The following is a 27,391-nucleotide window of genomic DNA, read 5'->3' as shown; positions in this document are numbered from 1 at the left end:
ACTGAAGGCAGACAAATTTTGATCAAACTGGGAAACAATCTTGGTGCCTCCTTCCAACTGCGAAATCACAGCAACGAGACAATCTCGTAAAACTATTTCAACAGCCGAAATAATAAGAACAACAGAGAGAAACGACAACAAAACGGCTAAATGTACGACATTTGGCTTACAAGAAGCAGGCGAAAGGCTAAAATTACAATTGATGGGGTTTACCACAGCTACAATGGAGTGTGTATGGATACACTGAAGAAAATGAAGCTTTAAAATGCTTGAAAAATTTTATAAATATATAGTGATTAAAATAGGAATACACAAAATATTTAATGGTTTAACACTGATTTTATACTTCCCTTATCCTACCCTTTTCCTAACCAATATATATTTTAAAGAACTTAAATCCCTGTCTTTCTAACCAATATTATGAATTTTTAAATACCCTTGCTGTTGATAATAAAAAGCTAAAAAAAAGTAGTTTAAAATTGCAAATATTTAAATATTTTAAATTTGTTTAACTAATATTTCTTTTATTTTGCCATGTGTTTTGGGAATTGGAACCGAAAGAGTGGAGACCACAGAGACAACAAGCAATTTTCATATTTTTGGCGCAACGAAATCGCAGGAAACGGGAAGCAGAGTGCAGAGATGGAGATAGAGGCGCAGAGAGAGACAGAAACAGAGGCGGAGAAAGAGACGGCGACGGCGACAGGGACTGAGACAGAGAACAAAGGACCAGAAGCCATTGCCCGTGGCGGAAGAAAGTGGCAGAATGGTTAGCAACTGGGAGTTGGGACTCAGATTCAGATTCGGATTCGGGCGAATGGAAATGGAAAAGGCGAGCTCTTGTCGCCCGACAACATTATTTCGACCACTTTTTATACCCTTGTTGCCCTGGGGGCTTGTCGTTTATATGCATCGACGAACTCTGACCTTATACACCATTCGGCCAGCCTTGTCCTCGCTTTTTCTCTTGTTTATTTGGCTGTCTTTTAAATAATGTCCAATAATTACATGCAGTTATTTTATATCAAGGAAAAACTATGCGAACTTTGGAGGTTCACCTATTATAGGTTATTTTTCACTGGTTTGATCTTAAATATATTATTTTTCCGATAACCCATTTTGAATATTTACAAAACATGAAACAAATCCTAAAGAGTATTCAAATTTACTGACAGCCGTATAAAGCTTTTCCATCCTTGTTTTTTTTCGTCGCTTTTCCAGCTGTCAAACATTTAGAATACTTACTCTCACATTATTTTTCTTTTTATATTTTTAAAACAAGAAATGGCGCTGCACAAAACAACAAGCCAAGAGCAGCTGCGAGCTTTATGTCGTCCCATTGACGTTATAATCAAAAATCATATGACGTTTTTCGTTGGCATACCATATATCCGAAGACAGCCAAAGTTCTTGAGGCAGAACGGAGGAGGACAGCACAAAGGCACTGGCGTAGCCAAGTCGACAGCCATCAATGTAGGTCAGTCCGAAAATAAATTTAAGAAAAAAATTCAAGTAAATAGAATTGCATAAACAACCGAAGGTATGGGGGTTACATGCTGTGATGAACTGAAAGGCTACCGAGTTTTAAAGATAATACATAGGTAAAAGGATGAGGCGAACCAACCTTATAATAATTATGGAACTGTAAAAATATAACAAATTTGGAAGAAGAAAGCGAAGAATAAATGTATAAAAAAGATTTTAAAACAATGTCAGTTGACAAAGATTTTAAGGTAATTTATAAAATATTCGGAAAGGTTTCGTTTTGCTATAAAACAATTTGTATATTACATTCTACACCGTCAAAAACAAATGAAAAACTATTTTAGAATTTAAATCAATCAATGCCTCAGATGACCCCAGCATTCTGCACTTCAAGGATTCTTTACCACTGGTAAATCCTTATTTGAAAACATAAAAAAGCCTATTAATCCTGCTTTTCCAATTTTAAATCAATTAACTCCCTAGTTTGGCCTATCCTCCCGCATTTCCGGGGTATGAAAAGCCGCTGTCATCGCCGACTCACGCTGCCTGGGCAAGAAAAGCTCATTGACGTTGTCGCTGTCATCGTCATCGCCTCTGGTTGTTGAGGAAAAATTGCAGGCACTCGTTCACGAGCCAAAGTTAGGGCCCCGTGGAGAAAGGGCCAGGGCGAAAGTTTTATTGCCAGGGCGTGTATACGCCGGTGGGCGTGACTGGCAGTGCAGCAAATGGATTAAGAGGCGCCGCAGCCAGGAAAAGTGGGAGTGGCAGCAGCGCCAGAATCACAAGAAGCTGCAACTAAGACGACAAATGCGTAAGCCTTGGAATCGCTTCTCCTTTTGGGCACACTTCTTAGCCGGAAGAGCTTACCCCCCGAGGATGGCAGGGCTGGGATGGTAGACGGGGCGGGGGACCAGCTCTATAAACAAGTGTTGATAGCAGATTTCGAGCACGCTCCAAGCCAAAAGCAAATCAACTGCTGAAAAGCAGCTTGCTTAAATGGGATTACACCGAATTCTGTGGCTTGCATTTCCTTTCCTTCCTCCCAGCAAAAGTTGCAATGGTGGCGCAGAATTGCATTGAACACTTTTCAATGATTTGTCGTGCAACTTTCTTGGCTTGATTGCCATTTGTTGGGCTGCAGAAATGTAATGCAAGGACAGCCAAACAAATTGGCAACGCGGCGTATGCGTTATTTTATCAGTTTGCCGGACAACCAGACAGACAGGCAGCCACAACCGACTTTTCCCCTCGTCAAACACAGTCTCTGGGGCTCTGGTTGCTTTCATTTCGACTTAATTAATTTTACAAAAGCCACAGGCGAAGCGAGAAGGGAGCGGGTGGCTTTGGAAAACCAAACATGGATCATATAATTAATCAAAGCCCTGTGTTGATAGTTGCGGCGGTGGTGTTGGGTTAGCGTTAGCTGCGGTAATTACGCTCCACAGGATTATACACGCAGCATTAATCCGGGAGCTTCCCCGACGTCTGAGCTTGCTCCCTTATGTACAGTATATTCCCCTATGTACCCCCTAAATACTCCCCCTTTTTATGTTTTAGCTTCGCTAATTGATAAGCTTCGCTTTGATTTAAGCTGAAGTACAAGCAATCCCTTAATAAGGCCACTTCTCCACTCGAGTGTTCTTTTGTGGCTGTGCTTTTGTCTTATTTGAAATGGTTAGCATCGGGCTATTGGCAGGTTTTAAAGGGGGTCTTAGGAGCCAGGCTTTAATGAGCAAGGCTTAATATAAATATGGTCTTTCGAACTCGAATTGATACTTGGGAATGTTATAAAAACATATAACCTTTTTGTTTTTAAAAGATAATTATTTCTTTATTATTTTGCACTCTTTTAAAAATCTAAATTTAATAAAACCCTTTTTAACCATGAATTGGTTAACGCCTTTCACAAGTACCTAAGCGGTTACCAATTATTTATTTACAGATTTCATTTTACATTTCCTATCCGCACACGCTAATAGACTTTGTTTTGGCCAAAAATACAACCGCCTCTCCATTTATCGGGGCCAACATAGCAGCCACGCCCTCCGGCTCCGCCTCCAGGAAACTCCTTCCTAAAACCCCACCCCCTGTATTTTCCCTTTGCAACTCACGCAAACTTCCGGCTCAAAAGTGACGGCCTCCCGGCTGCCAAAAAAAACAAATGCAATTTTGGTGCAACCGCCACCAGAAGGGGAACAACAAGCACACCATCGCTGCCATCGGACATTTGGGGCAGGAACTGTGGGCACTTAATCAGCACTAAACAGGGCCACGCCCACGGGAGAACTGTCCCGGGAAATTGGGTCTGGGTTGAGCTTTTCATGGCGTGCACGCCACAGGAGCTACATAAAAACATCCTTGACCTTAATAGTGCCCCTGCTTTTGGGGCCGAGGGGGAGGGGGTTACAGGGTAGCATTGTAATGTACAGAACTTTTAGGCAGGTGGGAAAATTAAACGAAAAGTGGTGAAGAGGCGGGGGGAGGAGTGGCGGGGAGCTGTGTTGAAATGTCATTAACGCCAGAAGCGAGATTTCGCAGGTGAGTTGCCAACAAACGTGTCGCCACTGAGGCGTGGGACGCCACACTACACTGTGCGAAAAAATAATTAATAAGTAATCAATAAACAAAGTTTATTTGATTATATTTATTTTTGATCTGTCATTTAATTGATGTTTATAAAGAAAAAATACTTTTGATTTCGAACACTTTTCTAACTTCCCAGACCACTTTGCTTCCAGTGTAGTTACTGTTTGCTGCAGCGCGGAGCGTGTTGATTTAGTGGCATATTTCGCCAGCAATGAGGCACAGACATCAGAAGGCAGCGGCTGAGGCAGCTGAAGCGACAACCAAACGTCGCCTAAATGTGCGCCAGTTGGCTGCAGTGCCAGCCTTGACCGATATTCGAGCGCTAAACACAAACACAAAGGCATTAAACCTACACAGGGAGACGTGAACACTCTGGCTAACACATACACCCACTGGGCTGACGGAAGAGAGCCATAAAAATAAAAGAAAATGGGAAACTATTGGTTCGAATTTAAAAATATGAAATGCCCCATTTGTAAAAATCAATGAAACAAAAAACAATGCACTTCTTAATTTCTTAAGATATTTGTAACCACTATTTACTCGGAAGGTAATGCACAATCACTGCTTTATAAGCAGCTTACGCTTTGAAAGACCCCGCAATTTGTTCCATTTAATATGTGCAGTGCAGCTGTTGATTGATTGTTAAATCGACCATAAATTTCCCATATTTTGCCAGGTAATGGAGGTATTAAAATATTAAGCTGCAAGGACAGCAGCTCGCTGGCAATTTCGCAAACGGAGTAAAATGGCACAATGAAATGTGCTCATGAAAATCATCATCCTGCAGGATGTGCAGCTGCCAAGTCTTGCTTCTCCAAAGGCGGCGCACTTTTCCGAAAATCTCTCTCGGAAAATTCTCCATCACACATTCATATTTAATGCACTCACTCACAGGCACACTCGCACACTCACAGGGCCATAAAGCGTTTTAACAAATGGCATCAAATTGATTTTGCCACGCTAAGCATTTTAGGATTTTCAGCGACATAGCCTGCACTTTTCCCCCCACTTTCCCGAAAAACCGCAAGGCGATGCCAAAAGTCTGCAGCTGCCTGATTGTGTGAGTGTGTGCGAGCTTTGCATATTTGCTACACTGCTCAAAATTTATATATATAGAGGGTGCTGGGCCCAGCAAAAGTTTTTCCCTCCCCTCGAATAGTTGGCCCTTTTTTGCATTATTTTATTTATACTTTTTTTACGCCACCCTGGCAACCCACAATATAACCCATAAAACCCTATACATATGCACATATATTTATGCAACTTTTTGGTATATACATATATTTTTATTTATATGCAGGCTGGGCTGGCACACATATTCGCATCTTTTTTTGATGAGCCCGCACGGCAAAGTGGCTGCATTTTCACCCGGATATAAAATGATTGCATATGATGCGGGGGATAGCAGGCTCAAAGGGCAGGGTGACAACTCTGGTCGGGGGTGCAGCTTTTCCCCCACCAAACGTTGCCCTTTTCGGCGCCACTGCCTCTACCTGGCACCCATCACGTGTCGGTTGCGAAAATAGTTCTGAAAAGTTGGTAGCCCCCCGCTTTTTACGGTGCTAAGCCCCCAATATGCTGGCTTCTCCGGACGGAATGTAAATAAACAATTTGCGGTCACAGTGACAGCGGAAAAACTATGACATAAATGAACTGCCAAGGTATTTTCTCAATCAGCCTGTAAAAAGTTTATAGGTGGGCTTAAAACGAAGCTGGCATGACAACATGAAAGGCAGACGAAAGGCTAAATCAGGGTTCTGATATTTATTCTGGCTTAATTTACGATGCATTCTACGAAATATTATAGATTTGAGGTTTACCTATTTCTTCTCTACATCTGTCTCAAACATTTTCATATAATCAATATCTCAACAGCTGCTGTAGAATGCAAATTGATAGAAAATATTGAACAATGCCTGGAAGTAACGTTTCCCTTTCATAACAGTCCTTTGAGATGCATTTCCCTCAATATCCTTTCAGTTGCCATCACATTGCAAATTCCATTCCCGCGGACTTCTGGGAGTCCCCCTCTGGCTGGGGAAACCCATTTGAAGAATCCACAACAAATACTTCTAAACGGTTCGGTTGAGAAGCAAAGCGATTTCTGCCGCACCCACGTGACCTCAACCCCCGGCATTACTTAATAATGCGCATAAAAATGCATTCCCAGCATCGGGAGGTCCACGTCCAGGAATACACTGGGGAAAACACATTTCTCTTGGCACAAAATTTGAAAAAAATGAATACCTCTTGTGGGAGTTTAAGTTAAGAATAGCTAACAATTTTTGACTAATTTTCGATAATCGATTTTAAGTTATTAATTAGGTCTTTTTTCTCACAACCTTTACCTTTTTCCCTCAGTGTATCCACCAAGACAAGGCGCTGACAAATGTGTGTAAAGGGCGAAAGACAGGCGGCCGGCAGGGAGGATTCAATCCAGCTCCTTGAACTTTATGGCCAGGGTAAAAGCAACAAAAGACATGGGGCCACAAAAGCATGTCGATGGCTGGCTGCACATCCCTTCCAGCTTTCATCCGAACACATCCATGGCAGACAAACAAACACCCGCAAACGCAAACACACCTCCGTGCAAACAACTCATCCGAGCGACTTGCATTCTCCTCCGCCGCTTGACTGACAACGGACAGCGGCAAAACGCATTAAGGTCTACTTTCTTTTCAAAACCGAATATTTAAAGCCCCTTGTAGATGCATTTTAAAGGGAACTATTATATGTACGAGCAAACAGATCACAAAAGTATGCTAGATTATTTTACACAAGTTACTTTCTGAGTATTTCATTTTTTCAGTGAAAGGGTTACTAACAAATTTGAAAGTAATAATAAATAAAGTTCTATTTTATGATATATTAAAGAGTATTTTACACAGGATTCCAAGTTACTTCCTGAGTAATTCATTTTTTCAGTGGAAGGGTTAATAACAAATTTGAAAGTAATAATAAATAAAGTTATAATTTATAATATATATAACATTGTTTTACACAGGATACCAAGTAAAATCAAAACGAACCATTTTTCAATAGCCTGGTAAAAAAGGAAAAATATGAATCCTGCTTTTCATCTCATTATCTCAGCGAATGGGTTTAGAAAATAGAAGTACCCCTTTTTCAGAACCACAATTGTGAAGAAACGCTATCAAGCTCTACATGGGATTTATGTGTCTCTATGTACGTGGGTAACATTGTAGATTTCATTAAGCTCCCGAGGAGTAGGTGAAGCAGGAAGACCGAGAAAGCTGGGAAAACGGGGAAAATCGGGGAAAATCGGGGAAAAGCGGAAAATTCAGTAGGGAGCTGGTGGTGGAGGAGGTGCAGCTACTCAAGTCGACAGCGACTCCCAGCGGCACCTCAACGAGCTAACAAAGTGCAAAGGCTGCCAGGTGAAAGATCCTCCAGAGAACTGGAGAACTGTAGAGTCGCTAGAAAAGGACAGATGGCGCAGCTCTCGAGTGTTTGTTTGCACTCCGCTTTTGTTTGTTTGGGTGGGTTTTTTTTGTGGTGGGGGAGGGAGAGGATGGGTGATTGCAATGCGCATGCAAAGTGCTTTTTTTCCCACAGCAGAAATTTAGGAAAAATATTTCTACAAGTAACATTCGTCTAACCGGTAAGTGGGTCAGCCAGCGCCCTCATCCCTCATCATCCCAGTATATGTAGCTGCTCAGAAATTCAATTTATTTGAAGAGCAGCAGGAGCTTAAAGAAAGCAGGAGGAGACCGAAAACGACTAGGAAACGTTGGCGTTGGCCAAACAAAATTCACTTTAAGCAAATCAAATTAAAATCAATTAAAATTAACAAGCAAGCAGCCGGCAAACCGAAAGCTTCCCAACGCCCAACCACCCACACCAGTTGGCCCCCTCACTCACTCAGCGATCACCGCCCATTGCTAAACACTGGGAAAAGTCGACTACTTATTTATCATTATCAAATTATTTATCATTATCAAAACTGAGATAAATAAGGCTCTAATGCACTGTGCGTTATTTTACTGGGCGATGCGTACTATTGATTCTGTAGAAAGTCAGTTTAAAAATGCCAGAATTCGAAGTTTATCATTAAAGAAACCTTTCGCACAGATGTTTTAAGGTCTGCTAAAATATCATAATCTCTTCATTTTTGAATACAAATTTTGAGGAGTTCATTTTCCCTTATTGCTTTCAGTGTACGCCTCCGCAGCAAAGCGAAATACCAAGCGCATGAATCATGCATTTTCTGCTTTTTGCCAGGGCGCTCTTCTTTCTCACCTCTTGTTTCTGCATTTGTTGCTTCGGCGGTTAAGGTGCGGCAATAAGTAAATTGAGTCGCCCGCTCGCCCCACTGAAAATTCGTTGATAGGCGCAGACTTTTAGGCAGCCCAGCCACACGAAGAACAACAGAAACCGACCCCCGAAAACTTCAGCGAGTAAATGACACGGCGAAAATGGGGGAGACGGTGAGAAAGAGACCCACAGGTGAGAAGCCGCAAGAGCCGTGTACATTATGTGCGAGTCCAGGTGAGAGCTGCTCGATTGTTTGCAAATATTTACAACACCTTATCGGCACGTACAAATGTTCACACATATTCACAAAAGTCAATTTCATGCACTGCAACACGCCAGTCTAAAGACCGTAAAACTTTCTCAAGAACAATATCCTCTGTAAACAGTAAAAAATCATATATCAAGAAGAATTTTTAGGAAACAGTTATCTTATATTAATAATAATATATTAACAATATTAACATTTAATAGAACGTTTATTTTACCTTTTTTTTATAAACTAATTTAAAAAAACTTAATTTTTTAAGAAGAAACTGTTCTTGAATACTTTCTCATGTTATTATCATGAATATTGAATACCATTTACATAGATAGGAATAATCTAGGCATGGTAACTCTAATAATATTGAAAGAATGTTTTGTGCGGTAAGGGCACCCTATTTTGCCTCAGTGCATTCGGTGCTGATCGACCGTAGGCTTTTGGTGTGCGCAGAGAATGAAAAGAGCAGAGCGCTTGGGTTGAGTCACCGGGGCGCTTTTAACGGGCCCACTCACCTGGCGCGGCCCACTCACGCTCTCGAATCGAAGGTGTTGATCAACTGATAGTTGGATACCCGTAGATAAAATAAAATGAGCGATTAATTGGGAACGTGCTGCGGGCTGTGGCGCTGGCGGTGGCGCCACCTAGCGGTGCAACCGAGGCGTAACCGAGTTGTCTAGCCAAAATAACTAGCAAGAAATTAAGTGCCGCTCGACACACTCAATTTTCCCCCACACATTGCCACTTTCCTCGAAGCCACCCACACTTTCGGCAAACAATGGCAAGGCAAGTAGAAAATTGTGTTAGAAACATTTCAAGTTTTTCATTTTGTGTGCGGTGCACATCTCGGGTTGTTTTTTCTTCGTTTTTGTACTTTTTCTTTCAATTTTATTGGCACAAGGTTAGAAAAAACCAAAAAGAAGAAGACCCAGACAAACTGGCAAAGAAGAGGAGCAAGATGAGGCACAAATGGCAAAGTTTATTATGCCATGGCTCATTGTTGTGGTGTAGTAAGTACATATGTACGACCATACGACCATGTGGCCCGAACCGAAGCTCCAAAGTGCAATGAAACGAATACGAATGCAAATACGGTAGAAATTCTGTGACACAGAGCACCCACCCACACATGCGAACGTATTCCTAAATGAATTTGGTGAAAAATTCAAGTTGAATGAAACTGTTGGTCGGAATCGGAAGGTAAAATGTTTCTTTATGCAGTTTTAATTGAAGCTGAGCAACAGTTGCAACCACATTTCCTCCAATTTTCATGGGGGCGAATCTTTAGTCTTCTCGGAAAGTATTCATTTTCAAAAAGAGATAACAGGATTATTAGTCCACTAAAGTTTTCAATTTTTAAATTCTCACAAAGCGTAACTTTACAGATTAAATTAGATTAAATTTAGATTGGAGATTGATTAGATTGTTTATTTTCCTAAAGTTGATTTTGAGCTACTAGTTCTTCTCATACTCGTCGTTATTTCTCATAATAGACCCTTTTAAAAAGTTGCGTTACTGAATAATACAGTTTAATCCCTAGAGATTTTTTATAACACCCCAATTGTATGCTATAATATAGTTTGAACCCGAATTCGTTTAAAAAAGTGACGAAAGAAGTAGTTGTGTTTTTCACAGCATACTTTAGGTCGCCCTCTTTGGTGATTTCAAACCTCTAGAGATTTCTCTGGCACTCCAGAAGATTTTTTGCCATGACAAATGGGGTTGTTTCTAAATCGGAGGGATAAATGGCCCATATCAATGGTGCGAAAAGCATTTAGCCTTGAGATTCGCAGACTTAAGAAATAACGTATTGAGGGTTGTTTTAATCGGGGAGGTTTGTCCTCCGAAAGCTGAAGTAAAATAATTTTGGATTAGGAAGGGCTCCTTTCGTAGAAATTGTATGGTGTGCTCGTTAGTGCTTCAATTTTAAGGCTAGAAAGCTGAAAGAAGCCGAGAGTCTCAGGCGGAGAAAAGAAAACGCACACGTGCACAAAGCTTAGGACTGGGAGAGCGGGGTAAAGAGAAGAAAGACAGAAAAAGAGGGAGAGAGCGAGGTAGACGCGCTCAGCTGAGCACATGACGCTTTTAAGCGCGACTTGAGGCGTGGGCGGCTTTGACAGCTGCTGCTCACGTCATAGTTGCCCCACACAGACACGGGCCACCACAACTACACGCTGCAGATGCCGCAGCCTCTGTGGGTGTGTTGGTGACCATACAATTTTTTGTGTGGTCCGCCTCTTTGTGTGGGTGGCGCTTACAAGGCTGTTTGCTGCACATTCACAAAGGCCCAAAAGCAGAGCGGCCCAAGCAGAGCGGAGCGCAGCTGTTGCTTTTGTTTGGCAGCCCAGCAAAATGTTTTTTAGAAAACCGCTGCCGCTGCCGCTGCCATTGCCGCTGCCACAATTCACGACGCACCTCCACCACAACAGGCCGCGCCACGCCCCCTTCCACCGCCCTCAGCGGCCCACGCACAGTGGGAACAACCTTGCGAAGGGCAAACAATTACACCAAAGCATAAAGCAGGAATGGAAAATACAGAGCAACTTCCACAAAGCTGACTTTTGGCAACATTTTACATTTAAGAGGTTTAAGACCACTTTAGGGATCGCCGGAAAGTATGCTAAAATGTATAGCATACTATAATTTTGAAAACTTTTAAAGTTGTTTTTAACTACACAGTTTTGATGCCTAAGATTTAAGAAGATTAAAAACAATACAGTTATAAACCAGTTAAGGATTTTTTTGGTATAATAACTTTATTTTTAGTGTTTATCATTTCAATTTGTTTATTAGTTATTTCAAAAGATTTTTTTATATAGATTTAAAATATATTTTTTTTGTATTTTATTTACAAAATTAAGAAATTTTTTTTTAATATTTATGATAATAAAAAAAATAATTGCAAAATTAACCTTATTTAAAAAATTCCAAGAAAATGTATTGATTTTAGGACTTGAAAGCCGAAATATCTCGATGCCCCTGAGGGGTTCTTGTCCCTTAGTGGGTTCTCTTTGAAGAGGTTCTACCGTACCCTTGGTCTTGCAGCGCAATGCAAAAATGTCGACGCAGCAGCGGCGGCAGCAACGGACAATAAATAACTACGAGCGGCGGCTGTGACGTTAAGTAGCTTAGCGTAGTAAAGGAAAAACTCGGAGAGCAACAATAAACCTCGTACAACAACAACAACTAGGGGTACAACAACAACAACTAGGGGTACAACAACAGCGGCAAATACAACTATATTTTAGCGCGCAGTTGACTTCATGAAACTAATTGCAAGCAAATGGACAAGCATAAATTCGCCTTATGGCCGGTTCAGAGAAAAAAAAAGTAAATAAAAATTCATAACCAAAAGCAAAGGCGCAAAGCAACAAAGGAAATGTGTGTAGTTGTTGTTGTCATACTCGCTGTTTGTTGCTGCCGTGTACAAAACGCTGTACATAATTGTTGTTGTAGTTCATTAACGTCAACACCGCCACGCTCAAGTCGTTTTTCTGCCGTATTTTGCCTGGTGTGTGTATTGGCCTTTTCGGTCTTTTTGGCCAGGCGAAAATATTTTTTGAAATAAGACGCAGCGGAACTGAAATATTGTGGTGTTTACAGGGTGATATTTATGAACCCTATTAATCAAATTGTTTTTTTTTTCGTTTGTCAAGATAAATATGCATTTGGCTGGATTTAAATATTATAAGTTGACTTTAAATTGTTTGATATAATTACTTTACTTTTGTCAGGCATCTTTTTGGTTCACTCTAACAAGTATGCACTGTAAAACAATGTTACATAAATTCCAATCAGACACGAACCAGTTAACGAATCTTTTGCAGTGTAAAAAAAAAGCGGGCGTGAAATGAATTTTGGCAACGATTGCGAAAAAAATAGAGCCGTCTAGAGAGAGAGAAGAGATATTGGATCGTGGGCGAATCTGCTACACAGAGAAAAATGACACATATAGATTTTCCAAATAATCATAGAAATTATTCTAAATTCAGATAAAATATCCGAAGTCATTGTACGACAAGTAACATTCAAGAAAAGAGAAAAAAACATTCAAAATCATAAATTATGTTTAAAATTTATAATTTTCTATTCTGATCGTAGCACATCCACTTTCTTTACGTGCACATGTGCCGCCGCCGGCGTCCCATAAAAATGTGTTGTTTATGCTTTTTGGCCAACTGCGGCGGCCAATTTTCTGCCCGCAAGATTTTCGCATTAAAAATGGCTCGTGCAAAATAATAAAAAAAAACGAATGCGAAATGATCGCCCGGCGCAGCTGCAAACGCCTCTTCTTCTGCTTGCCGTTCTGATCAGAGCGAGGGAGTTCATCGCTTTGTCTCTCTTGTGTTTTACTCTTTTTTGTTTGTGGCGGCGTTAATTTCTTATTTGATTTACGAGCAAACGTGGGTGCGAAAGAGACAGCCGTTGGCGCAACTGGTTAAGGCACCGAAATCAAATCCCGGCCTATGCTGGCAATTAATTATCAAGTCTCATAATCGCCATTCATAAATAAACAGAAACGAACACACACGAGCACATGGCATTCGGGCAAGAATACTTTCGCTTTTCTTTTGGAGCCGCCAAAGAGACAACGGAATTATGTAATGCCCGCGTTCGTGCTACTTAAATTATAATAACAGTTAATGCCAAAAAAGTAATGAGCACAAAAAGTGTAACAGGCACCCACACATAACTAATTTTCTTATTGGGAGGTGCGGCCTCCACACACACACACATGCACGCACTTACCTTTTGTTGCTTTCCCTTTTTTATCTTTTTTGTATTTTCGTTTGTTTGCCTTCGCTCTCTTTCGCTCTCCTAGCTGCCGTTTTGTTGTTGCTGCTTCTGCTGCTGCTGCTTCTCCTTCAACTTTGGCTCATTCAGACAGTAGATCACAAATGTTTCCATTTTACCTTGATCCTGCCATCAGGATTGCGTTTCTTTCGGCCCAAGCGGGATCCTTGACTCGGTTCACACACAAATAAGCTCGAAACACACGCATGTGTGTTTAATAATGGCTAATTATATGCCGAAATGGCAGCAAAACCTCGCGACGCGACTTTATTATGATTTCTCACATTCTTTCAGAAAACCACAAACAGACACGCACACTCTCACACCGACGCACTCGCACACACACACATACACTCACACACCAAGTGCAACTGCCGGCGCTGTTAGAGCGAGACGCACGATACGAGACGCGAGGGGGAGGAGAAGAGGACGCCCACGCCGCGAAGCAACTCGAAATCGTTAAATATTTTATTTACTGCAAGCACTTTCAGCGGAGCTCTCTCAATGTTTCTTATTGGACGCTCGTTGAGTAACTGAACCCCCAATTGGAATTCTGACCAAACAACGCAAACAGCTGATGTCGACGCTCGTCGACTAGTGATGGGAGAAGTATAATAAATCGATGATTTCTGAATTAAAATAAATATTTATATCGTGATATATTATTTTCACCCAGTATGTAACAGCGAAAAGGGACAAGGTTGCCTGGTCTTTTAAGAAAAAATAATTGCAAAAGATGTGAATAACGTATTAATTTAGAAACCCAAACAGCTGATGTCGCAGGGTGTTTAGATTGTAAGGTGGCGCTGGTGGACGTTGCCATATCGCAGCATTTAGGAATACCATACTTTTGAAAGGCCCGTTTGCACGGCAGCTTGAATACGGAGCAATGCTAGCGCTCTTATTGCAGTATCAAACAATAAGAATTTTGTTTTTATATATTCACACACAAAGGCGATGTTGCTCTTTAAAATTCCTTGAAAGACCAAAATTGTAGTTATTCTAAAACGCCATAAAATGGTGCTGAACTTGCATAAAAAGTCGGTAAGGCAGACGCAGCCATACATGTGGCGGTATGTATTGCAAACGATCTTTCTACACTTAAATATATAAAAATTATTAGTTTAGATAAGCAAGTTCGAAAGATTTTGTAGTTAGTAGCACAGCCACCAAAAGTCGCCCAAACTTCATACGTCTGATTTTGTGTTAAAGTTAAACTTAGGATTCCCCAAACGGTTCGTGGAATCGGAATACCCACAATGTGTACAACAACTGAAATTCGTCAACCTGTTAGAATATAATTAAACAAATAGTCAATAAACAAAAACTCCCAATTTATAATAATTTATTAAAAACAAATTAAAGTAAACCGAAAACATCGATGATTCCGAGCGAAATATCGGTGTACCGATGCTTATCAAACATCGATGACGCAGATTCTGGCATTGCCACGGCCTTACGTTTGCTTACGGTCGCTTACGTTTAAACGAAAAAAACAGAAAAACTTAGCGATGCACTTGCACCGATTTTGCTTACGAGCTGGGGCTATCGAATTATTTAAAAATATATAAGAATGTTAAATTAAAAGCTTAGTTTCTTCATATTTTTAAAAATATTCTAAAAATATAGGGAAAAGTGATAACCAAAAATTTTTGATTCTCAAAAGGAAATTATTTTAGAAGAGAAAATATACATTTTCGAAGTCCTTCTCCTGGAGAAACTAAGCTTTCATTTATGTTCTTTCAAACTAATAGTAAAGAGAAACTCAAGTAAAATATACATTCAATATCTTCAAATTTTAGACACCGCACCACTTAAATCTAATTATATATCACAGTTTTTTAAAGTAGGCGTATAAGGTAAATTGCAGAGGTTAAAAATTCATATACAACTGAACTTCCAGGAGTAATACCGTGGCACAATTATCCTTTGAGCGATATTCGATATTTCGGTCTAAAAATATCGCTGTGATAATATTTGTATAATAAAAATATAGTGCTATCGATATTTTGATATATTTTTCTAAAATACTTTTAATAAAATGTCATCGATATATCGATATTTTGATACATTTTCGACAACAATTTTGATTCTACTTTCCAAACTTTCCAACGAAAAAGTGTAAGTCCGCAGCCGAACGGCCGAAGAAAGTTGGAGAAAAGTAGATAGTTGCAAGTAAGAAGTACATAATTAAGAGCGCATTTGGGTGCAGAAATAGTGAAAAAGAACTGACTGTGCGACAACGCCGCTCACCTACACACGCAGCGCTGTGCGGCACACACATACACAAGTGGCTTGCAAATGGCGGATGCGTTTTCAAAGGAAAAAGAAAAGGAGGAAAAAGAAAGACTGCATTGTAAATGTGAAATGTTGTGAAAATTGTTGACGTTGCAAGTGGCTGGAAATCGGCAGGAAAACCGTCAGAGAGACACGCATCGGGAGAGGGGGTGATAAAGAAAGGGAGAGCGGTGTGTTTGCGTGTGTGTGTGTAGTGCAGTGCGACGCCCTTTTGTCTTGGGAGGAAAAAGGAAGCCACTACTTTATTTATCGGTGTGCAATTATTCAAGCTGCCAATTAGCGGCCGACATACTTTCACTGCCTCTCGTTGCTTAATTATGAGCAAAAGGGACAGCTGACTGGTTTGATTTGCCAAAAAATCTCGGCCGCCGCCGTCTGGCCTGCACCCCCTCCCCCGCCACTTCATATTTGTCCGATTTAATCACAGAAAAAGTCAAGAAACGAGCATAATTGATGCGCTGACCTCACCACACACACATAGGCATATGCGGGCTTATCAAAGGAAAGGCGAAGAGAGCTTGAAAGAGAGGGCGGGGAGAGGCGAAAGAGAGCGGCTTGCAGTCGTTGTCCAATAAATCATTGACTCAAAAATGTCCGTCATCGGGGAAAACCAATTGATAATCGAGAAATGCCACCGCCGTCGACGTCAGCAATCAATAACCATCAGCCGCCAGTCGGGCTTCAGACGAAATTATCAATTTGCCTATTTATAGTCTCTATGCGTCACTCCGCTTTTTAGCACAACCTTCCATCTGTGGACCAAAAACTTGCCAAAAACGAACTTGGAACTCGACGCTCCCACGCAGCCAGAACAAGAACACAAAAACAAAAGAAATAGAGAGGAAAAAAACAACGTGCCACGCTCTCTTTCGCACAGAGAAAAATAGAACGGCACTGCATGTTGCATAAATATTACAGGGGGACAAGGAAAAGCAAGAAAAGTAGGGAGCATAGCTTTCTAAAATTAAAACACTTGAGCCGCTGAAAATAGCAGGGCAAAGGAAATGCATTTATGAATAAATAGAGGAAAAATAATGAATGAGTGCGAGTACGCTCTCGCTGTGGGCGGCGAAAAGAGGGCGAGAAAAGCACTTGCGCCGTTATCAGTGATGCTGCTGCAGCCCCAAAGAGATTTGGCTATAAAAAGACTAGTTTTTAAAAGGCTCGAAAAAATAATCTAGTTAAATCTTTGTGATGCAATCAAACAAAACTATCAAAAACCATTACTAAAATATCCCCAAAAAAGATTAAAAGATTGAAGGAATATTGTGCAGGAAACAAGTTATTCTCTATAAAAAAGACAAATTTGTAGTCATTCATAATTTGATTTTGTACAAAATCTCATTTCTTAAAAATATTTCGATTTAAAGTGTATAAGTATACTTATTGTATAAGTTATTTTCCCAGCTAGCTGGCTTAGGTCAGTAGGCATACACGTTAAGGGAGTCGGATACACGGGGCGTATACTTGACCCATAAAACAGCAAAAAAAAGTCTCCCACCTCTCATCTCTGACCGGTGTTCACCGACAGGAGAGAAATTCCATGTGCCAGCCGGTGCGAGTGTGTGAGTGCACGGCGGGCAGGCAGCTAATTGAACACCAGGGCGTCGGGAGAGGGGAAGCGAAACAACGGCACAGAAAGATAGAAGGAAAAACGGGAAAATTAGGCCAACTGTGCAGTTCGATGCCAGTTTGTCGGTTTGTCAGCTTGTCTGTTTGTCAGTTTGCCAGTTGGCTGTAACGAGGCCGGGCAGCCAGCGTGTTTTGCATGCTGTTCGACCATAATACATAATTATTTATAGATGGCCATAATGATAATTGGCAGCGGCATTTCGACTTTCACACACACTCACGCGCCCACCCAGACGCTCGCGCTGGCAAGTCACACTCACACGGGCGCTTTTCTTCCGGTTGATGACCTTTACCGGCGTTTTTATTGTGCCCGATTCTCTTTGGCTTCGGCTCTCTTCAGCTGCTGCCGCCGCCGCTGCTGCTGCTGCTTCTTCTTTCCCTCTGCACTACGCCCGGAATTTTCGAACCGGAATCGAAATCCGCTGTCCGGACTTACTCCACTCGCTGTCCGTTAAATGCCATCGATTTGTTTGATGGAAACAGAAACCCGTTCCCATTGTGTCATTAAGTATTAATTGAACTTTGTGGAGCGCAAATACACGGTTGTACTTGTGTTCGAACAGCCCAGCCATCCGGTGAACTGAATGCCGGCCTCATAAGCGCAAATAGGCAAACAAATATACATTGTTGGGCTTAGGTTGTGGGATCCCCAAGATAATACGTTGAACTTATAACCGGTTAACCGGTCAACAAAGAGCGACCTTGGGAGAGATTTGCCAGCAGCTCTCTTATTTTATTATAGAATACTACCAATATCTTCTTTATTCTGATATTTCAGAATGTTTTACCAGCTAGAAGTAATCATCTCGGTTTTAAATTAAAAAAAAAGTATTTCGATGTGATCAACTCTTTCTCTCACGCACCGCAGTCTTTGCAAAGCCACATAGAAAATAAAGTGGGTAAAAGCGAAACACAGTCAGATTCTTTTAGCCAGAAACATGACGAGCAGGCAAGGCAGCAGAAACAAGAAGTACAAAATTAACAAAAAAGAAATACCCGACCTGCCAGTTATCGCAGGCGTAGAGAGCAACAACCTTGAATTGAAATTTTTGCAATTTGTGAATTCTTCCACCAAGCTCTCGCGGAGCCAGCGAAATTTCAAGTTTTGTTCTAACTGTTTGTGGTGGGAGAGCAGAGAGAAAGCTGAGAATCTGAGAGCTCAGGTACACGGGGAAAAATAGGTTTAATTTGATGGCATTTGATGGAAAACCAAGCTCCTACAGTAGCGCTACCAAAAAGTTAGAAAAAATTAGAACAAATATTTTGTTAATAATGTTAACAACCTTACGAAACTGTGTAAGCAAGTTTAAAACTGTTTTTAAGCCATGAAGAATTTTACAATTTTAATTTTTACTGAAAATTTCTTCAGGAAAAGTATAGCTCAGTTATTTTTAAGCAATCGGGATTCAACGGTTAGAAACCAACAATTGATTCAATTGTAGAGAGCCGAAGAGAGATCGCGATCCGGGATCCAAGCTCTGCTGCGAATCTTTTCACTGGCTCTTGCCATTCGCATCGTGGCCATCGGAAGAGTCTCGTGGAGTTGTTCTGCGGATAAGATTACCAGTGCTGAATTTTTTCCAGTGAGCGAATCGTCAAATTTGCATACGTGTGCGTCAGAATCTTGACTTTGCTTTATTTTAAATTGTTATTCTTCTTCCGATTTTTCTTGTGAGTCTTTGTTTTTTCAATCTGCGTCAACGCATTTTGGGTGCAGAACACCTTTGTCTACTAACTTTCGTTCAAGGCTGCGCAGCAGCTGCTTCATAAGCTAATTTTATTCTTCGAGACTTTTTCTGCCCCTCTCGTCTCCGCCGGAATACGATTTGCAGTCCGAAAAGGTCTTTGAGGAATCGATTATTCCAGCGGGGATTTTCCAGTCGTCCTTCCCACACAAAACGTAAATTCATCCAATTGACCTTTTCTGAAATTTGAAATTCATGTGAATACAGCTGCGAGTTGGGCAAGCGGATGTCCACTGTATAATCCGGAATTCCAGGAATATTGCGCCCATTCAACAGTGCATTTGTTTGCTCAGCAGAGCAAACAACAATAAAATTATCAACAGCGGAGCGTTTTATTAATATCACACGTCAAGCAAGCACAAGCGACTGCAATAACAACTTAGTCACACAAAAAGAGAGTTCTGTATGGGCTTCAGTGCCATTCTCCGGCCGGTAAACCGATAAGCACGTACAACTCAAACAATCCGATTATATATAGCGTAATTGCCATTGAACGTAGTGTCGTTGATCTGCTAATAAGTGGTCATTTCTCTGGTACACTTGTTGGCTTTTGAGCCCCACGTCATCGGTTTGTACTACACATAGTAGCAGTATGTAGCCCAGCACTGATAAGGCTAAAGGAACTTCACAAAATTTCTCTGATAGCAAAAGTTTAAACACGAGCGACCCCAAAAGGCGATTCTGACATTTCCACACTTCAGATTATTTTTTGCTTAGCTGGTTGTTTTATTGAAGAACGTGGCCGTAGTTCGGGATTTTCCCTTTAATGCCATTTTACACAATCTTTTATAATCACTGTTCTGGTTGTCTAGTTGGAGTAATTGATCAGTTTGTTCAAAATATATATCATTATATTTATCATATTTATTTTGAAATATATTAATCTCCTTTTTAATTCACAGCTTTCGCAAAGGAGATCTCTGAGAAAAACCCACGGCTGAACCGGAAAGATATGCAAATATGGACTTCCACATACTGATCGTCATCGGTTGTGTGGTCAGCGCCTCGCTGCTCTCGTTCCTGTTCATCAACAAGATCTTCCGGCGCAAGACTTTCGAGGAGGTGGTGGCCGAGAAGCGCGCCCTGAGCGCCAACCTGTACAAGGCGGCCGGCGGAGCGGCCACCAAGAAGCCCAAGAAGAAGGAACTGAAGCGCGAGAAGAAGCAACGTCAGCGGGAACAGCAGCGGGATGCGAACCAAGAGCCGGAACCGGAGGAGCCCGAGGATTACTCCGATGGTCAGTCGGAGGGTCAGGCATCGGTGGCTGATGAGGAACCCGGTCTGTCCAAGCAGCATGTGGAGTTCGAGCCCGATGCAGAGATCCTCACGGAGCAGCGTCGTCCCAGTAGCGTGGCTGAGAAGGAGAACCAACCCTCTGCGGGCGGCAAAAAGGGCAAAAAGGACAAGCGCAACGGAGCCAGCAACAAGACTGCCGGCATCCTGGTCAACAAGAACGAAACCGTGACTGTCAAAGTCCCAGCCCCTGCCGAGGAGACACCCACCTTGAATAGTTTTGAGACCAAGGTCCCCAAGGATGTGGTGGAACTGAAGAAGCAGGAGCAAAAGGAACGCAAGGAGGACAACAACAACAAGCAGCAGACCCAAAAGAAGGTCGGCGGCGGTGGAAACGTGGCCAAAAAGGAAAAGCCCGCAGCGGCCGAAACGGAGGCACCCGTAGTTGCCAAGCAGATCCTCAAGCAACAGCAGCAGAATGGCTCCCCAAAAACCCAGCACAACCAGGCCAACAACAAGACCAAGCAGCAGCAGCAAAACAAGAAACAGAACCAGAAGGAGACCCTCACGGCCAAGGATTTGGCTCAGGCTCTGGACAAACTGGCCGATCACCAGAACCAGACCATCGGCGTTAACGCTCTGATGAACGTGTTCTCCCGTGCCGAGCTCAATCGCTCAGAGATTCAGATACTCATCGATTATCTGCTGAACAAACAGCAGGATATGCCCTCTTCGCACTCCGAGTGGTCGGATGACATCTGCCAGAAGCTCAAGCGTCAGCTGGAAGAAAAGGAAAAGCTTTTGGCCGAGGAGCAGGAGGCCTCCATTGGAATTCAAGCTAAGTTGCGCGAACTGCGGCAAGAGGTTAACACCGAACGCGCCCAGATGCACGCCCGCAACCAGGCCTACGTCGATAAATTGCAAAGCAAAGAGCAGGAGCTGACCGCCCTTAACCAGGAGCTGTCGAGTCTGAATGACAAGTTGACTGTGGAGCGCCAGCAGTTACAGGTAGGAGCAACATAAGAGGCTTTTTTATTCTTTTAGGTTTTTTATTACATTTTGTAATACATTTTTTTTTCTTTTGCCCCATTCCAGAACCTCTTGAGGGAGAAGCAAGCCAACTCGCAGGATCTGTTGCAGCTGCAACGCTTGCAGCAGGATCTCGCCCACAAGGAAAAGTGCCTGGCCGAAATGACCGCATTCGTTAGCGCCGAGACTCAGCAGAAGAACGAGGTGATCCAGCAGCAGGCTCAGCAGCTGCAGGCCCTGGAGCAGCAACGCGACGAGCTGGAAGCGCGCCAGAACAACAGCATCTTTGAGCTGGAGCAGCGCAAGCAGCTGGAGGCGGAGAACGCCGAGCTCAAGCAAGAGTTGTGCGCCGTCGCGCAGGCTCAGTCGGAGCTGCAGCGCGTCCACGCCGCCGAGTTGCAGGAGCTGCGTCAGGGGTCGTCCGTCCTGGAGGCCAACAACCTGGCACTCAACCAGCGTCTCACCCAAGCCGCCAGCAATGCCATTCAAGCCACGGCCGCCCAGAGCGAGCAGGCTCAGGCCCAGACCGAAGCTCTGGCCCAGAAGCAGCAGGAGCTGAGTGCCCTGCGCTCGCAGGTGGAATTGCTGACGAGTGCCCAGGCCCAGCAGCAGAAGCAGGCCACCGCCCTGCAGTCACAGCTCCAGGAGGCGCAGCAGCGAGCCGAACAGCTGCAGGCCAAGGAGAAGCAGCTGCAACAGGAGCTTCAGCTGCAGCGAGAGAAAAATGACGTGAGTAGACTTGAACAGATATTTCTTAAACTAAATTAAAATAATTATATATCATTTAAATTAAACTTGCACTTTTCAATCTTATATGCGCGTTTGTATTATCGCTGTCTTTTGCATCCGTATCCGCGTGCATTTTCTGCATCTTTTACTAATTGCCACGTATTTGTGTTTCGTCAGGACGTGCGTACGAAAAATTGGAAGTTGATCGAAGCGTTGCAAAATGCCGAAGCATCAGTAGCTAAGGCAACGGCCAAGACGAAAACAAATACAGCGCAATCCGTAGGCGTAAGTGCATGATCTCTGCCAGCACCTTTTGCTTTTTAATATGATTTCATTAGAACATTTTTATATATCGAATCATCTTTCAACAATCCACGTATCCATTAATCTTTGCAGCAACAACACAAAGAGCTGCAGCAGCAGCAACAGAAGGCGGTGGCTGCCAATGGAGGAGGAAGTGCCAGCTCGGCCAAGAGCGAGCAGCAGAGGATCAGGGATCTGTACCAGCGCCTGTATCCCGAGGCAGTGAAGGCGCAGTCGGGCAATGCCCTGCAATCCTCCTTCGACCAGTGGCTGGAGCAGGTCCTGGCCACCCATGTCAAGCAGCAGCAGGATAAGCTGCGGCAGAAGCTCGAGGCCGAGAAGCCCGAGAAGCAGCAGAGCAGCAGCAGTAGTCATAAGTCCACACAATCAAACAACAGTAGCAGTAGCAACCACAACAATAGCACCCACAACAATATTAGTAGCAATAATAGTAGTTCGAATAGCCAATCCTCCTCCGCCGCCGCCGAGCAGCAGGAGCTGCACAAACAGAACCTGCAGCTGCGGGAGTGCAACGACAAGCTCACCCAGCTAGTCACAAAGACGGTAAGAACTTTACCATTGCCAATGGATGTACGTGGTTAATAATTTTAATAAATAATATTATACAGACCAACACGTTGATGGATTTGGAGGAGCGAGCCCGCGAGCAGGACGAGCACTGGCGTGGCATCGTCGAGCAGAAGGAGCAGCTCATCCTCACGCTGCAGCAGCATGCCTCCAACGGAGAATAGGTAAGAAGAAACAGCAAACTATTGTCATTAATATCCTCTCAAAAACATCAAAAAGTTTAAAATATCTGAAAAATCACATTTAAAGTTAAAATATCGATAATGTGGTACAAATATAAAAACTTATTTTTGTGTAATTCTGCAAAATAAGCGTGCACTTAACCATGCTATTACATGGCTTTTACAAGTATGAAACTAATTTGGCATCTATAGACGGAAATTATTTCGATTGATTTGCAACGTTAACGTATAGATTTAATTGTCGGAATTATAGTCAAATATCGATACTGTATCGATAGATATTTTGCTAGATCAATACAAACTAAACCATGCATTAACATTAAATTTTTCATTACAGGACATTTAATGTCGCCTAGATAAAAGAGCAACAGGAAGGTGGAGGCCAACAACGACGATAAACTGACAAGCAACCGCAGAGTTTGTCCAACTTCCATAACAACAGCAACAGGAAAAACAAACAAACAACAACTCTAACACCCTATTAAGTTTAAAGTTAATGTAACAAGAGATAGGCGAGGGAAATTAAGCACGCCCCCCAACAACAGCAACATTCAACATTTTATAGTAACGAATACCAACAATTATGAGAATGAGAACTACGGAACGCTTTAAGAAATTATAAACTCATAACTAAGGCAAGATAATGATAACAATCGAAACTTGTGCAATGTTAAACGAGAAGAGAAGAAAAGCTAGCGAAGGAAAAGCCAGACTCTGATCACAGGAACAGGCGATTTCCACACAAGCCCTCCCAAAAAGAAAAGATAATTAAACCCGGAAAATCCATTGCTGCTGCTATTTTCCAACAATTATTTATCCCGTACTTCGCATGCGATTATTGTTTTTTGTGTTACACTTGCATTTAAAAACGCGCTATAAACAATTGTATATGTATCTTATGTTAAGCGAATGAATTTAAAACCCAGCTACTTAAATGGCAATCCACAAAAATAAAACAAACTAACTAGTATGAATGTATGAACACTTGTATTTTGAATGTTTTCCATAATTGTTTTCTGTTTCCATTTACTTTTAATTTCCGCCGCGGAGCAGCGCAAAGTATTGAAACCCCAGAAAGAGCAAAACGGCAGCAGCAACATTTAATTAAGCGTATATAAACAAAAAATAACTATTTTTATATAAAACTGAATGAGAAACTATCTATAAGTAAACGCAAATTAAACACAAGAATGCTATCTTAGCAATTAGTTGTCGAAAACCTGTTGCATGCGACGACATACTGATTAATTAGGCAAACCAACAAATTCAAGCCCATCAGCAACCACAACAAACAAAACAAAAACACAAAAGAATGAGCTATAGCTGCATTGTAAGGATTTATGATGTTTAATTTACGATAAATGAGAATTAAATATATACACACATATATGAGAAAGACATTTGACCTTTGACATTTGACTAATAAATAGTTGAGCTTTATGCTTAATTACTGCTGGCGGCCCTGCTTGGGTATCTGCAGGTTCTGCAGCGGAATGATCATATGGAATGGATACTGGAGAAGTTCATTGCACGACGGTCGCTTTTTGGGATCCAGCTGCAGGCAGTTCTTGGCCATCTGTAAAAGCAGCACAGGTCGTTGTTAATAACTATAGTTATATGGAAGATCCCGTCGATCAAAACATCCCCGACCAACTTACGTGAACCAGCATGATGGGATAGTAGGGCGGAATGGCGGGAAACTCGATGCTGGTGCTCGGCGTGGCGATTGCACTCATCTTAGCATAGATATTCCGGATGTGACCAAAGGGCGTCTTCTGGTAGAGAAGCAGGTACAGAATGCAGCCCAGAGACCACACGTCCGACTTGGTCGATATCTTGATCTTGGGCTGATTAGCCCCCCGCATCGGACTGTTCCCCGTGGAGGTGTCCGTCAACGCCTCCGGACTAATGTAGTTGAAGGTGCCAGCCTGGGAAAATTTGATAATGCTCGTCGAGTCCAAGGCAATATTGCTGGCTATGCCAAAATCGATCAGCTTCAGTCGCCCGCTGACCATCAGGAAGTTGGCCGGCTTGAGATCCGAGTGGATGACACCGTTCTGGTGAATGTAGTTGACCGCCTGCAGCATCTGGTACAGGATGTTCATGAGGCTGTACAGTGGCAGGGCGGTGGTGTAGCTTTGCAGGATCTTGTTCAGGTCGCAGTCGCCCTTCTCCATGACCATGTACAGCTTGGACTCTTCGCGCACCAGTTGACTAAAAAAGAGTGAAAAAATGAGTAGAGGAAATCAAGGAGTTTTAGAGTTCCATTGCACTTCACCTATACGAAAAAAATTTCAACTCACTAATCATACAGCGCCACAACGCAAACGTTTCCCTGCAGCTTGGCCAGCAGCTTTGTTTCGTTGAGATAGCCCTGCACCACCTGGGGATCGGCCTGCAGATCCACCACCTTCAGGGCGAACTCATCGCCAGAGTCCGAGCGACGTGCCAAATAAACCGAGCTGGAGCCACCGCACCCCAGCTTTTTGGAAATTGTGTATTCATGACTTTTGATTTTCAGTATACTGGCGGTCTTGGAGGAGTTGGAAGGCGGTTCTGATTGGGCGGTAGCTGCGGGCAGCGGCACCAGTTCCTTTGACTCAACGGTCTTCTCCTTTGTGGGCACAATATCCTTCTCCGACTCCCGGAAAACATTATCCAGTGATTTTTTGGACTGATGGTGACTCTTCGGGGGATCTACTTTCTTCGGCGGCTCTGGAATGTCTGGACTCTCGCTGATGGTGTCGCAAAGCGAGAAGCTTATGCTCTCGGAGGGGACAGGAGCAGCTCGACTGACGGTCATGGGTGTTTGGAAGAGCACCTTCTGCGCGCGAAAGTCAGTGGACACCGCACTGCGGCTTTTACCAGCCAGAGTGGAACCCACGGTTCGCACTTGGGGGGTGACGAAATCCGCATCAGGCTTTGCCTTGGACGATGTGGACACTTCGTTGCGCAACGGCGTCTCTGTGTCTTGGAGTGGGCGTTTCTCCGAGACGGCTGGGATCGTGGGCGCTGGCTTTTTGGCCACCTTCTTCTCCGACTTGGCAGCAGGTGATCCCTGGCTGCTGCAATTGATGCCCATGTTGTTGAATCGCCCCAGGAACGAAAGATTCGAATCGGATTGCTTGAGGGGAACGGCTTTGGGTGATCGTCGGGTGGTAATGTTGCCATTACTGTTCGTTAACTCTTGGGAGGGGCTTAGAACAAAGGAATCGTTTAGGATGGCGCAGTTGAGGTTGTGGTTGCTCTTGACGTCCTCCTCCTCACTGTCCGATTCCATCATGGTCAGCTCGGAGACGCGACGAGGTCTAAAAAGTTGGAATGCTGATTATAAATACATACAAAATATATTGAAATACTTAAAAATGATAAATTGGAGCTGCAGGTGCGTCTTGCAGGTGAACGTTTCAAGTTAAGGTGTTCGGACAAGGGATTAGGGATCCTTTGAAGTTGGAATCACCTTGGAAGGTTTATATAAAAATGGGACAACAGTTTGGGTTATAGGAACCCTTATAAAAGGGTTCCCTGAAAATAGGAATACTTTATGAAAGAAGCCCTTCAAAGGAAGGGAGTTACCGAAGAATGCGGTGATCTTAAAAGGATACACCTGCTGCTTTTCGACATACAACCATCCCTCTCAGATAACCCGGTCCTTACAGCACATTCATGGGCATGGGATAGGGCTCGTTCTCCTTGCCCCTCGCCGGGATCTGGAAAGACGCCACCGGCTGCTGTTTTGCTTCGGCAGCCGCCGCCGGCGCTTGCCGCGATCGTGGTCGGTATGGCGTATTGAAGTCGTCCTCTGAGTCGGAGTCCAGCGCCAGTGCCATCATATCCTTGGTGCGACGCGGCACGGGCGTAGTCATCGTGCAATCTCTTCAATTCCACCCGACAAGCGAACAGTTTAAAATCCAATTGAAATGCTCAAATTTAAGGTTTAAATAGAGCTGGGTTCGCCACTCACGATGCCATCGATATATCGATACAGTTGGGTTCTGTAAACAATATCAAGGATATTGTTTCGATAGTTTCTGGAGTCCGTGGTATTTTTCCGTTATAATTCGAATATTTATATTTAAGAATGAAGCATCACCCATAGGAATTCGTTGAGATAAATAAATAAATTTATAATTTCGGTTCTGTTAACTATATTACTATATTTTCTTATTATTATTAGACTTATACTGCTGTTCCACTTTCAAATTCCAACGGCTAGTTAAACTTCAATATATCAGGGTTGTCAAGTTGCC

General features: G+C 42.8%; 4 protein-coding genes across 22 annotated transcripts in view; 2 read left to right on the top strand and 2 right to left on the bottom strand.

Moving 5' to 3' along the window:
* LOC108031408 (serine/threonine-protein kinase par-1) overlaps positions 1-13,959 on the bottom strand; it is a 49,706-nt gene extending 35,747 nt beyond the window's left edge. For 3 of the 12 annotated variants that reach the window (XM_050889302.1, XM_050889304.1, XM_050889306.1), the window contains exon 1: positions 13,358-13,949. The gene's annotated coding sequence lies outside the window, so the exon portion shown is untranslated. Of the gene's footprint in view, positions 1-1,384; positions 1,445-13,357 lie in introns of all 12 variants that reach the window. The other 9 variants (XM_044090822.2, XM_050889298.1, XM_050889300.1 and 6 more) reach the window with 6 other exon arrangements.
* LOC127011599 (uncharacterized) lies at positions 631-6,780 on the top strand. 2 transcript variants are annotated; one of them, XM_050889309.1, is made up of 3 exons: positions 631-769; positions 1,283-1,477; positions 6,436-6,780. In XM_050889309.1, exons 1-3 carry the CDS (start codon positions 643-645, stop codon positions 6,471-6,473), a joined length of 360 nt encoding a protein of 119 aa, XP_050745266.1. In that variant the 5' UTR covers positions 631-642; the 3' UTR covers positions 6,474-6,780. The 2 variants fall into 2 exon arrangements, with proteins under 2 accessions (XP_050745266.1, XP_050745265.1); XM_050889308.1 differs by lacking the exon at positions 6,436-6,780 and having other exon boundaries at positions 1,283-1,569.
* A 1,482-nt stretch (positions 13,960-15,441) lies between the features above and the next one.
* Positions 15,442-24,119, top strand: LOC108031620 (putative uncharacterized protein DDB_G0271606). Of its 7 annotated transcripts, none has more exons than XM_017105224.3 (7): positions 15,442-15,523; positions 19,980-21,318; positions 21,406-22,068; positions 22,246-22,353; positions 22,465-22,935; positions 23,001-23,123; positions 23,479-24,119. In XM_017105224.3, exons 2-6 carry the CDS (start codon positions 20,038-20,040, stop codon positions 23,121-23,123), a joined length of 2,646 nt encoding a protein of 881 aa, XP_016960713.1. In that variant the 5' UTR covers positions 15,442-15,523; positions 19,980-20,037; the 3' UTR covers positions 23,479-24,119. The 7 variants fall into 7 exon arrangements, with proteins under 7 accessions (XP_016960713.1, XP_016960712.1, XP_050744329.1 ...); XM_017105223.3 differs by having other exon boundaries at positions 15,464-15,577; XM_050888372.1 differs by lacking the exon at positions 15,442-15,523 and adding an exon at positions 15,622-15,758.
* Positions 24,120-24,454: 335 nt separating this feature from the next.
* LOC108031621 (dual specificity protein kinase TTK) lies at positions 24,455-27,100 on the bottom strand. The gene is made up of 4 exons (XM_017105226.3): positions 26,799-27,100; positions 25,445-26,449; positions 24,800-25,355; positions 24,455-24,717 (listed from the first exon to the last, which is right to left on the bottom strand). The coding sequence occupies exons 1-4, from the start codon at positions 27,005-27,007 to the stop codon at positions 24,589-24,591; spliced, it is 1,899 nt and encodes a 632-aa protein (XP_016960715.1). The 5' UTR covers positions 27,008-27,100; the 3' UTR covers positions 24,455-24,588.
* Positions 27,101-27,391: the final 291 nt, after the last annotated feature.

The sequence above is a fragment of the Drosophila biarmipes genome, chromosome 3R, assembly GCF_025231255.1.
Source record: "Drosophila biarmipes strain raj3 chromosome 3R, RU_DBia_V1.1, whole genome shotgun sequence".
NCBI classification, from domain to species: domain Eukaryota; kingdom Metazoa; phylum Arthropoda; class Insecta; order Diptera; family Drosophilidae; genus Drosophila; species Drosophila biarmipes.
This window is presented reverse-complemented; position numbering and strand designations above follow the sequence as displayed.